Below are 13,781 nucleotides of genomic sequence, written 5' to 3' on the forward strand. Positions count from 1 at the left end.
ATCATAACCCCACACCTTCTTCCACCCCCCCCCATGAGTCCCCTCCTGCCACAAGAAAGACCCATGCTGAGCAGATAGTCGAAGGTGGTTCATTTTAGTGGCTGGGTTTCTCCCCTACCCCTCCTCCCCTCCCCAGCGCCCACCCCTGCCACCGGTGGGCCCCAGGGTAACAGGGGAAGACAGAGCCGGGTGTCCGCCCAGCCAACATTCCATACTCTTATCATATTATAAAAACAAAAGAAAAAAAACAGAAAAAATTAGAAAATAAAATCTCTACCCCCCACCCCGAAACCCACAAAAGAAAAGAAAAAAACCAAGAAAAACATAAAAAAGAAAAAAAAGAAGAAGGAATGCATAATTTTTCAATGTCCATAACATTATTTTTAGGGGCTTTCCCAATCTCCCCCTTCTCCGATTTTCATTATTTTGAATCATCTTAACAGTTTCATTTCTCCATATCTCCATTCATCTTTACCAATTATTCTAACCTTAATTTAAATATGATAATTCCTTTCAATTCATCATACAATTTCTAAATTTCACTTTTATCACTTTCATAAAATATCTTACTCTCTAATATTTTCACCAACTATTTTTCTACCCTAGCCTAATTTTTCCCTCAATAGACTTTTCTTGATTTTTAAATCTTTATTTCATATCCCAATTCTAATTTATAATATAATTATTCTCCTGCTGCCCTGCCCTCCCCGTTGCCCAACACCCCCTCCCTCCAGCGAAATCCAGTTCACAATCCTGTTTCAATCCTGTTAAACCATCTTAACAATCTCAATTACATTCTCTCTTCATCCCACCCCTTTCCCCCCATATTTTATCTTCCAAGCCTCATTGTAACCCCCCTGAGTTTCAATTCTTCTTTGGTTGCCTTTTTCCCTTCTCTTGTGGTAAATCTGAAGTTCTGCCAACTCCTGTCGTCCCCTTCGAAGGAGGGCAATCCTCCTGTTGTTTTGCAGTAAAGAATCTTCTTCTCTGTCGTGGTCGGCATCATTTTGTTTTATAATCTCATAGTTTTTGTCGCTATTTTCTCCAGCATTGTCTTTGTTGTTATCATTCCGTTCAAAGTCCATATATTCCTCATCTGCAGAGTCCTCTACAAAGTCCTTTCCACAGTCCACCACCTGTGTGTGCTGCGTTGAGTCTTGTGATTGTATATACTCTCCAATAATGTCACTCTTTAAGCACCGCAAGAGTTCCAGAACAGTCTTTTGGAACTCAGGGGAATATCTTTTTGTTGACATCATTCAATCCTGTCAAGGTCACTGCTTATCTTGCATGGTGGGAAATAGTTACTGTTGTTTTTCTCAACCACTTTTAAAGCCAACTGGCTGTTTTTTCCATATAAAATTCCAAATGTAAAAATGTCTATAACATAAAATCCAACTTTCTTGTTCTTTGTAATCTTAATCCTCTCGATGGGGCAAATGGGCTGCCGGTCTCCGGGGAGTGATAGGGTTTTTCTAATCTTTCTTACGTCTTTGCAGGGGATTTTTACTCTTTAATAATCCGCTCCCCCTTTCACCCTGCTTCCAGGGGGGGGGTACTCTTTCGTCTTTGAGGTTATCCTTATTAAAAAGTCTTTTTTACTCCCGGCTCGGGAATTTACTTTACTGTTTTTTCAAACCACCGGCGGGAGGAGATGGCTTCCGGGTTTTTTTTTTCTCTCTCTCCCAGTTCCGAATTGAAATTTAAAAATATGTAGCCAAATTACTTACAGTCCAATTCTTTAATTTCTTCTTTGGAAGAATCCAGCGCTCCCTGTCTCCAGCTCGGAGCTTCCCTTCGCTAGAGCAACGATGGTGCTCAAAATGGCCCCCGCGACTTCAACCCTTCTCGCCCCGGTGCTCTTACTAGAGCTACCGGAGAGTTTGGGGAGTCCGGATTGGGGCTCCGCTGAGCAATTCACCCCCGGGACGCTCGACCCGAGGTTCTATGGGGCGCAGCGTTGCTCCCGCTGCCCTCCCCCCCTCTAGCGAAGACGGGCTGTCTCGGAGCGAGACAAAACCCCGCCGATCGACGCTGGCGCTGGACCGGAAGCTCCAGTTGCTTGGTTGATTATGTCATTATTTGGTTTGTGGGTGTGGTGTAGATTTCACAGGAAGTGAGGGGGTGTACTGTGGGAGGAATTCCACTTGAGGGCACTGTTTTACTTTGTGGAAAAGGAGGTTTCTACCTGCCCAGAATATAGAAGAAGCTTCTTTGGAACACAGATGCAGAAATGGGACAGAAGAGTGTAGAGATGACTGTAGAGTGGCCATTATTAATCCAGATTTCCTCCAGAACAGACTTAGTAATTTATTTACACCAGTGTAGTGCTGTAGAAAACTAAAGTTCAAATTCTACTCAGTCTCTCAGCTCAACCTACCTCACAGAGCAGTGTGAAGGAACAACGTACAAGGAAGAAAAGACAATCTGTATCATAAAATATGGTTTCAAAATTAAAAATAATGCTCCTGACAGCTTGTTAGGGTCAATTTCCCTTAATTTGCTATGGATCTCTAAAAAAAGCCATCCTGACTATATCAACCTAACCATTATGTCCCTTCCGTCCTTGTTAGAAGAGCCCACTTGGTTGCTACTCAGTCACTTACAAGGATACACTTACAAACCAAACATAAAGTTAGAATTTAAATCCTATTAAACACAGCATTCTTAGTAAAACCCTAACTTGGAAGAAATGTGTGAATTCCATATTCATATATTGAATGACTTCAACGGCGTACAAATATAACAGCAGCTTTCCCCCCCCTATTCTTTCAATACCATGCAGTGAAAATAAATTCAGACTGGCTTGTTTTAATTTTAATAACTGAGTGAAAAAGAGGGGAAGCCTTTTGAAAAGTGTGTTGGTCAAAGACTAATGAGAAATCCTTGGAGGCCGAGTCACTGGATGCCATGGTAACAATACTGGATCAAAATCTTATTAGTATGCCCAGCAGCACTATAAGGGGTAGCGTTCTCTTCCAATTGCCCCCACCCCTTTATTCCATAAATTACTTTGATGTTCATAAGACGGGTCCAGTAGGAACTACATTACATAATCAACTAGAATATTTTGACAGACATGCATCTATGCACCACCCTCCCAGAAGCAAAACAACCAAACATACTAGCGACTCCACAAACATTTATACTTCAACATTAAATGGGACAAAGATTTTGCTGGTTATTTCATACATGTAATCCAGGGTGAGTCTTTTAAAAGAGGCCCCGTGGAATGTGTACTCTGTATCCACAGGACCTCTTGAGTTGAAGGCAGCTCTTCCTGGACTCAAAATTGGGTCACTGATGGCAGTGACATGTGTGGCAAGGTAGCCAATGCCCAGCTGCCACTGAGAGGGCCTAGATGAGCACCCAGAGTGTGGTGGTCAAGAAGGTTCTGGCCTTGGGCAGGGACGGTGAGCGTCCCTTTACAGGTTTGTTGGGGTTCATCTGTTTATGATTGGGACTGATTTATGGCTGACTTCCGTGTCAGCAGGGTTAAGAGATTTGTTGCAGTTGTGAGTGGTTGGCGGCGAGCGTGGGTGCTCGTGTGGCGGATAGGCACTGGTTCATGTGATAGGGATGGGAGAACACACTCTCCAACCCTATGTGAAGGATATTCCGTTAAAGGAATCCATGGACTCAAATGGTTTGGTCAACCCCTGTGAGGGGGTTGTGCCTGTGCCTGAGTCCAGGGGGACATCTGGGTGGCGGACATAGCCTGTTCCCGGCTTTCTGCCTATCCAGGTGTTCACCCTTGGCTGACCTATGCTGGTGCCCTGGGTCAACGCTACCTGCAAGGGTGCAGGGGGCTAGTTGAACCAGAGCCTATGTAACCATTAACTTTCTGTAATAATAAAAGTTGTAGCCTAAATTCTGCCAAAAACCAAACCAATATTTGAGTCATGTGTGAATTTATTTAGGGGGGAGGTCTCTGGGTCTGAACATGCAATAGAGTCTTATGCTAATAAAACACTCACATGCCCAGTTAATTGTGCAAATAAGCAGTCAAATTGCCGTGTGTGTGTGTATGAATGAAGACTGTCTTTCCCCGAGTAAAACTGCATTACCTGTCTGAATTCTAATGGTAATTAAATGCAATGAGTTGTTGGCAATCTCAGTGTCTTAAATCACTGCTTCTTCTTTTTTAAGTCATGGTGGGAAAAGTTTTAGGAAAAGGTTGAGGCACTTGTTCTCTAGGTAAAACGGGAGAAAAAATAGATATCATTTGGACAAATAAAACAAACATTTAAAAAGCCAATTGCAGTGTTTATAGGTGTAAGTATGCATCTAATTCAGCATTGTGATAAGCACAGAGAGACTGGCATGGGGAGATCTGAAAAGCTTATTACACTTTGTGAGATGCACAAGCATGTGGACAAAAGTCTGAAATGTACAAAATACTGAAAGCAATCAATCTTAAGTCAACACAGTGAAAGCCAAAGGAACACTTATCTACATGTTTGGAAATTCAGCAGAAGGATCCACTCAGAAGAGAAAGTCATCAAAGCTGGCTGGCTAGAAAAGGCATAGCAAACAAGCACTTTCCCAGAAGGGATTAGTACTGGTCCACAATGCTGTTTTTACTGACCTTGGATGGAAGCAGCACCCAGAAAGCCAGTCAGTATGACCTTCGCCTTTCATGATGATGTTCCCATTGGGAAAGGCCCACATTTTCCACAGGCGGTCATCACTTCCAGTAACAACAATGTCTTTCCTCGGATGTAAAGCCAAACTGTAGGGAGCAAAAGGGGGAATTAGGGGTTAAGAAATGAAATCAAAAGAACCATAGTAGCCCAGCAATTTGTTAAGGCATTTGCTTCAGGAATGAGGTTCCATCAGCTACATTATACCTACCATACATACACTCTAGAAACATCACAGATTATTTTTTTAGAGCCAAGGTTCCAAATTAATTAGGAAACAACTCACTCCTAATGTCAATGTTTTGAACGCTGAACCCAGCATAATCATTCACAACTTCAAAATACAATCAAATCTTACTTGATGTCATCATCATACATTATAGAAATGTCTTTCACTTCTGAGAAAGGTACTTGCCCTTTACCCTGGGAGACTGTGGGGGAAATATCTGCCCCAAATCTTATCATCTGAGCTTGCACCTAGACAAGGAGGGGAGAACGCTTGAGAAACAAACCCAATCCAGTCCTCAGCTTATTGCAAGCTTGGGTGATGGGCTGCAGCAAAGGACTCTTCTCTAAGGTCCAGTTTGTAATTTGTAACACTTTCCTTTACCCCTTTTCCCCTTCTTAAATTGATATTTTCCTATTTGAAGAAGATTAAAAAATAGGTAATTCATTTCTCTGAATCCAAGTAAAAATGGCACAAGTCCTTTTTTCAGCTTGGGCACATCCCACTGTCTTCAACAAGCCTGTGTGTATATGGAACATTATCTTCTCCCTGTCTTTCTCTAGACTTCCTTTTAAACACCTTTAAGAAAAAGAAAAAGAAAAAGCCACAGCTATTTTCTCAAAGTACCTTTGTAATAATCTGTAGCAACTGGTTGGTAAAAATAACATGTATAGTATATCAGAGAAAATAAGCTCTTGCCACTAGAATGTAACACACAATGCACAATTCATAGGGTTCCCCCCTCTGCCTTAATTACAGGGCTCCTACAAAATGCGAAAGCTGCTCAAGAGTCGTACAACCAGAAGTGAATACCATTTAATTAGCAGCTGGGTTGGTGACACAAGTATGGTCGGGCTGCCACTTTAAAAAGGGAATCACATTCATTCCTCAAAGGGTGCCATATGTGTAACATTAATTAGGTGCCCTTGCTTTTCTTTCAGCAACTCAGCAATGTAAAAAGTTTTGCTTTCTTTTTGTCCACGGGATCTAATTATTTCCAGTACAGAAGCCCCTGTAGACTCAAGTGAAAGTACTTTAAGAGGCCCTGGCACATGTGATACAGTATCAGCATTCTCCCCCACCCCGAATTGCAGAAGGACTTACTGTAGTCCTAACATAAAGCGGCAATGCAGAGGCTGTCATAGTCTGTTCATCTGATGCATTTATATGTCTATTGCATTATTTGGAATTATTTAACTCTCTTTAAAACAGGGGTTGCTAACCTGCAGCACTCCACTTGTTCTTGGACTCCAACTCCCATGAATCCTAGGCAGCCTGGCCAACAGTCAGATATATGGCAGGAGTTGGAGTCCACCAAGAGCTGGAGGGACACAGGTTAGCCCCACTGCTTTAGAACATGAATAGAATTGGACATACCTTATTACAGTGGCTGATGTGGGTGTGTTTTTGTTTACAAAGCTAGGACTAGCTTCAGTTTATGCTACGATTCAAGATATGTAATCAGCTCTAAAGCACAAATATACCAATAACTGAAACCGCTTCCACCTCCAAATTGAAAATCACTGTTACTTGGGCTCAAGTAACACCCAAGTGGCGCCACCAGATTCAATGAAACTGTCTTCATGGGTAACATGTATGTCCAAGTTATCTGTGAATGAGAAATACCCAACACAAGGCTACATGGAATTGCACTGATTCCCATCATTTCAGCAGAACACTTTGGGCCAATGAGAGAGATTGCATAAAGACAGATGTGAGCAGGCATGAATTGGGTGATCCTATTGAGATGCTTTTTGTCTTTGTCCATGGAGTTTTCTTGGCAGGGATAATGGAGTGGCTTGCCAGTTCCTGCTCCATGTGGAGAGAAGAGAAGACTCCCTGGAAAAGACCCTGATGTTGGGAAAGATTGAGGGCACAAGGAGAAGGGGACGACAGAAGATGAGATGGTTGGACAGTGTTCTCAAAGCTACCAACATGAGTTTGCGGGAGGCAGTGGAAGACAGGAGTGCCTGGCGTGCTCTGGTCAATGGGGTCACGAAGAGTCAGACACGACTAAACAACAACATTGAGATGCTTAAGCCTCAGTGAAAACCTGCTTCTACAACTGTGATTCCCCGCTCCACATGTACTTTGACACCGAACATCTCACAGTACTACACTGCACATCTGAGTGTTTGAATGGAACAGAAGCTAGAGATGCTCAATATACATAATCAGTGATGAAGTCACGATAAAGAGCCTGTGGCATCAGTTGCCTAGATCTCATCCCACCAAAGGCTTCTGTGTCTTTAAATGATTGTAACCTGGAAAAAAAGCTTCACATCTGGTGGGGAAACTACTTGATAAACTTATCACTGCCTCCAAGTTATTAAAGGAATAAGAGAAAATAAAGGAAAACATTTCCTGAATCACACAAATTTCACATTTCCCCCCCATGACTAGCCTTTTTCCCCCTCAGGAAGACAAGAAAAGTACCTCTTTTTTTGTTTCTGTTTTACCTCTGGTAAGCCACAAAAGGGCAGAAAACAATATGGAGAAACAAATCAGAGAGGGAAGTCCTTAGAGGGTGGGAGAGGGTGGGGGGAGGGAAAAGGGGGGGAATTGTAATTGGCTGTGTTATTGGCAATTTGTATTGTTTAAAAATGTTTTTTCTTCAATAAAAACATTTTTAAAAGGAAAAGAAAAGAACCTCCAGCACCGGTTTTCCCTGATGTCTACGACCAATACTAAAAGTGGTCTTAAAGTCCACCTTTTTACTGCTGCTTTTAGTGGCTAGTTTGTGTTGGATTTTTATTGCTGGGTATTGTTATTTTATACTTATTTTAGTAATATTCGAAATGTAATGAAATCTGGTTTTATATTATTATAAAATTGAATTATGATTTGACGTGCATTGACCTGTCTTGAGTATCACACTAAGCCAAACCAGAAGCACCGATCTAGAGCATTCAAAAGTTTAGTCTCATTGTCCCAAGGGAGGCTGTATTTTTTTTTTCCTATTTCATGATTTTGCACTGAAATATATAATTAGACTTTGGTACTTTGTGGTGGTTGTGCAGCATATTGTGACCAATGATCATTGTACAATTTGCTGTTGAAGATAAGGGGTGGGGGTATCTATTAGCTTCCAGTTTAAAAGGCATGACAACTTATATTTTGTCAGCTTTCAACAATGTTACCTCAGTGGTTATTAATAACATTCATCAGGTTCTGCTGGACTATATACAGCATATTTTAAATAGAACTGAAGTGTTCAAATGTGAAACAAAACAGACATATTGTGAGGTAAATTACAATGATTATTTAAGTCGCAAATAATTTTTATGGTGTGACCTTTGGCACTTTTCAATGTATATGTATTCTGAGAGCACAGAAATATTAAACTGTTCTTTTTCAATAAAAGGAAAACAGCTGTTCCCAAATGCAATTTTAGCTTGACCAACTTGAAACAATGCAGCTTCTACCTCTAGCTTGTTTGAGATTAACATTCATCATTATTGTTAGCAATTCCCAGGTTTCTCTTGCATGTCAGCTTTTTCACAGATGGTTAGAAGCACTGCTGCGTTCTGCACACATTTAGAAAGAATGTGACACAAAACTTGCCACTTGGCAAGTTCTGCTAAATTACAAAGGTTTATACAAGAAGGTATTTCCAAACTGATTAAAAAATACAGCATTGACCTGCCAATTCAAATTCCTAAATTAATATGAAAATTTAAGGCATTACCCTTTTCAATGTCACCATTAGAATTGGAAAAAGATATGTCACTTCCTGTTTTCAATATGTAGGGGCCCTGATCCTGCATATATGCATTTAATGGCCTATCTCTTGCTTCTGTGCATGCAAAGAGAGAGAGAGGGGGGAGAGAGAGAGAGAGAGAGAGAGAGAGAGAGAGAGAGAGAGAGAGAGAGAGAGAGAGAGAGGCTTGTGTGACATCTCCCCTTTCCTTCCTGCCCCTATCCTACTTCATACTCTATGCGCAGAAGGTACTGTCCAAACTTTAATATACCGTAATTTGGATACTTGACAGAAAACTTGTGTTACAGGTAGGTAGCCGTGTTGGTCTGAGTCGAAGCAAAATAAAAAAATTCCTTCAGTAGCACCTTAAAGACCAACTAAGTTTTTATTTTGGTATGAGCTTTCGTGTGCATGCACACTTCTTCAGATACACTAGAAACAGAAGTCAGTCCCTTATGTATATACAGAGGGTGGGGGTGGGTGGGAATGGGTGATGGGCTGATGGGAGTGGTAAACCTGTAGGTGGCTGTTAACGACTGCTGATGACTGCAATTGGTCCTGAGGGGGAAAAGCAAGGGCTGAGGCTAAAGAAAGCTTGATCGTGCATAATGAGATAAGAATCCAATGTCTTTGTTCATCCCAGGTGGCTCCATGGTTTTAAGCTCGGTAACGAGTTCCAATTCAGAAACTTCTCTTTCCAGTCTGTTCCTGAAATTTTTCTGTAATAAAACAGCTGCTTTGAGATCTTGTATAGAATGTCCTGGGAGATTGAAGTGTTCTCCTACTGGTTTCTCTGTCTTGTGGTTCCTGATGTCAGATTTATGTCCATTTATCCTTTGGCGTAGGGTTTGGCCTGTTTGTCCAATATAGAGAGCTGAAGGGCACTGTTGGCATTTGATGGCATACACAATGTTAGAAGATGAGCAATTAAATAGTCCTGAGATAGTATGTTGGATGTTGTTGGGGCCAGTAATGATGTTGTCCGGGTGTATGTGGCAGCAAAGTTGGCATCTGGGTTTATTGCAGGCTCTGGTACCAGTGTCCATGTTAAGTCTGGTGGTTGTATTATTGTGGGTGAGGAGTTGTTTAAGATTGGGTGGCTGTCTGTAGGCGATGAAAGGTCTTCCTCCCAGAGCTTGAGAAAGGGAGCTGTCATTGTCCAGGAGTGGCTGTAGATCTCTGATGATGCGTTGTACTGTTTTAACTTGGGAGCTGTATGTGATGACTAGTGGTGTCCTGTTATTTTCTTTTTTGGGTCTGTCTTGCAGCAGGTTCTCTCTAGGTATCAGTCTGGCTCTGTTGATCTGTTGTTTAACTTCATCAGGTGGATATTTTAGTTCTAAAGAGGTTTGCTGTAGATCTCTTAGGTGAGATTCTCTGTCTGTAGAGTTGGAACAGATGCGGTTGTAACGTAGGGCCTGGCTGTATACGATGGATTGTTTGGTATGTTTGGGATGGTAGCTAGAAGCATGTAGATATGTTTGTCGGTCAGTTGGTTTTCTGTATAAGGTGGTGTCTATACGTCCATCCTGTATTTTTATAGTAGTGTCCAAAAAATGTATTTCTTGCATAGATTGGTTCATTGTTAGGTTGATGGTGGGGTGAAAGTCATTGAATGTCTGGTGGAAGGTTTCCAGGGTCTGTTGTCCATGTGTCCAGATAATAAAAATATCGTCAATGTATCGTAGGTAAAAGGGAGGTTTGAGTGGGTAGGAGTCTAGGAAACGTTGCTCTAAATCTGCAATGAAGATGTTGGCATACTGTGGGGCCATGCGGGTGCCCATGGCTGTGCCGCTGATCTGGAGGAACAGGTCATCACCAAATTTGAAGTGGTTGTGGGTAAGGACAAAGTGGCAGAATTTGGTAGCAAAGTCCGCTGTGGTTTTATCTGAAATGGTGTTCCTTATGGCTTGTAAACCATCATTGTGTGGGATGTTGGTGTAGAGAGATTCCACATCAATAGTGGCTAGAATAGTATTGTTAGGAGGATTGTTCAAAGATTGTATTTGCCTCAGAAAATCTGTGGTGTCGCGTACGTAGCTGGGAGCACTGATAGCATATGGTTTCAGAACAGAGTCCATATAGCCGGAAACACCCACTGTAATGGTGCCAATACCTGAGATGATGGGGCGTCCTGGATTTCCTGGTTTGTGTATTTTAGGTAGAAGATAGAAAGTTCCTGGTCGAGGTTCCACTGGTGTGTTGGTGAGGATCTGTTCTTGAATGTGTAGGGGTAGCTCCTTGACAATCTTGTTCAGTTCTTTTTTGTATGCTTGTGTGGTGTCTGAGTCCAATTTCATGTAAAAGGCGATATTGGAAAGTTGTCTGTGGGCCTCTTGGATGTAATCAGTTTTGTTCATGATGACGACAGCTCCACCCTTGTCCGCCTCTTTAATTACAATGTCTGGGTTGTTCCTGAGAAAACTTGTGGTAAAAGTTCAAACTATGGATTGACAAAGGATTCATAAAAATAGTTATGAAAGAGATGCAGAGGGGGAAACCATTACATTAAGATCCACAATGTGGGTGTGTGGGTGTCAAAAGGGATTATATGTTTATGTATTTAATTCATTTGTTTATTGCAAAATATAAAATGCAAAAATAAAATGTATAAAAAGGAAGTATTTTGATAGCAATGATATAAAAGATCCTTGGTCAGGGTAAGAAAGGTGCAATCTCTCCTCCTATGCTACCTGGCCTTCCCACTATGCCAGGTGAAAGAAGAAGATGGGGCTATTATCCATTCAGCTCAAACAAACATTGGTTACAGAGCTTGGTTTGGAGCAAAACAGTCACAATCTCCAGTTCAGACATAAGCCTGGGATCACGGTTTGTTTCTCCCATATGCTTAGCAGGAGGAAAGGGCCCCTGTTCAGAGTGTTCATGGTGACTATAAGCTATGGCTTACTGGATTGGAGAAATTGGGTCAGAGTCTGAAGTGAGTTGAGTGACTGAACTTCTGTTCAAGAACTAATGTCCCCTTCAGCACACAGAACTAGTTGGGCAGTGCACTGGCTCTCTGCCTTGTCCAGTAAGGTTTAATCAATTATAAGGAAAGAGTAATATGAAAGAAGGATTTCAAATCTTAGCAAGCAGAACAGGACTGGCACATCCTATAATTAAAAATAACTTTATGAATGGATGGGTTTCATTTCAGCTTGAAACATTTCTGCCTTTATTTAAATCTAATTTTGGTGATGAAATAACATTGTTGTTTTTTGCTTTAATTCAGTTGGAGGTTTGACATTTTACAGATCTGAAAACTGTTGTGTATGATATCATTGAAAACATTTCTTTTAAGGTCAAAGAATTGCAATTTTCTGACATTTACACTGATAATAAATTTTGTATTTCTAGCCATTAGGTAACAAGGGGTTTCAACTACCTCATAAATCGCCTAATGATTTGACATTGCCCATATTGCACAGATTCAACAGGACTCTCACACTGCATGTGCATTTCTCCTGCATGTGTGCTATTATTTCTGACAATGCCTATTCACCCAACCCATACAGATGGTACTTATGTGATGAACATATTTCTCAATAGCCTTGTCTCCATTGTTCTATGTTATATTTTTATCGCACTTATTTAAAATATTTTAATCCCACTCATTCACAATGTTCAAAGCAGCATCCAACAAAATTTTAAAATCACATTAAAATGGCAATAAACAAATTGCAGTACAGACGCTTCCAAAAACCTTTCATTTCTGCTGAAACAGAACATTGTCATACCATTGTCTTTCCATACCAGGAAAGATTCTAGAGCAGATCATTAAGCAAACGGTCTGTGAGCACCTAGAAAGAAACGCTGTGATCACTAAAAGTCAGCATGGGTTTCTGAAAAATAGGTCATGTCAGACTAATCTGATCTCATTCTTTGACAGAATTATAAGCCTGGTAGATGAAGGGAATGCTGTGGATATAGCCTATCTTGATTTCAGCAAGGCCTTTGACAAGGTGCCCCATGATATTATTGTAAAGAAGCTGATAAAATGTGGGCTAGACAATGCTACCATTCAGTGGATTTGTAACTGGATGACTGACCGAACCCAAAGGGTGCTCATCAATGGCTCCTCTTCATCCTGGAGAGAAGTGACGAGTGGGGTGCCACAGGGTTCTGTCTTGGGCCCAGTCTTATTCAACATCTTTATCAATGACTTGGATGATGTGCCCCATTAGTCTTCCTACCATGTGGAGTAAAAATTCTTTGGCTAATATTAGTCTTTAAATTGTGCATTGCGTTATTCTACGATTACCATGCTGATGATATTTTTCTATGACAAATAGACTGTGATCCTCTCTTTCTTTTAAGGTAACCATTAAAAAAAAACTTTCATTATACACCTAAGTGCTGTGGTAAAATATCATAGGATGGGGGAGGCCAGGTGGGATAAAACATACTAGCAGAAGCATTAAGATTTACATACATACAGTTCTGTGAATTCCTCAAATATGCTGCTTCACATCTATTGTTTAATAGCTTCCAGTGACATATTCTATTCCCGTCCCCCACTAGCTGAGCAGAAAGAGTGAACCCCACTAACTTCCCAACTCATTTTAGTACTCCTGCAGAATACAAAGAAAAGAAAATTAACAATAAGACATCTTGGGGTTTCTACTCCTTTAGATTGATCCCAGGAGAAAACAACAACAAAATCCATTTTTGCACTCAAGCATCTGATGTTGCCAGTTTTAAATTACAGACTTTTTATAGCTCATTTCTGACTGAAGAAGTAGAGCACCACAAAATCTCTTTCTCAGAATACACAAATACTGTCATTTCCAGCTGTTACTGTGCTCAACTAGCTATAGATTCTAAACAAACACACCCAGCCACCTCTTTTTTTAACAGGACATTCTCTTTGTTAAAACCTCCTTTTGTCAGTAGTTGTAACCTTGGTATTATATACTGTCAAGAAAATAAACATTACCAAGAATCCTCAAAGCTTTCTGTAAAAAACGTTATTGCATTGTACCTCAGGAAAGGAATACTGTGGGCATTAAAATATATATAACATACATGAAGCTCCGCCACTGGATTGAGTCAGTTGCCACTCCAGGAAAATCCTACCTGCACCCCACAATCCCTGCTTCAATGCCTTAAAGGTAAAGGTAAAGGGGACCCCTGACCACTAGGTCCAGTCGTGACCGACTCTGGGGTTGTGGCGCTCATCTCGCATTATTGGCCGAGGGAGCCAGCGTACAGC

The 13,781-nt window shown here is 41.1% G+C and overlaps 1 protein-coding gene across 3 annotated transcripts in view; it reads right to left on the minus strand.

Annotated features, from left to right (window-relative positions):
* The window catches only part of SPAG16 (sperm associated antigen 16), a 403,304-nt gene that overhangs the window by 233,616 nt on the left and 155,907 nt on the right, over window positions 1–13,781 (minus strand). For all 3 annotated transcript variants that reach the window (XM_088667222.1, XM_035138897.3, XM_088667194.1), the window contains one exon: window positions 4,589–4,732. In XM_088667222.1, the coding sequence (XP_088523348.1) occupies window positions 4,589–4,732 (144 nt within the window). The remainder of the gene's footprint in view (window positions 1–4,588; window positions 4,733–13,781) is intronic.

This window comes from Zootoca vivipara, chromosome 1 (assembly GCF_965207765.1).
Source record: "Zootoca vivipara chromosome 1, rZooViv2.hap1.1, whole genome shotgun sequence".
NCBI classification, from domain to species: Eukaryota; Metazoa; Chordata; class Lepidosauria; order Squamata; family Lacertidae; genus Zootoca; species Zootoca vivipara.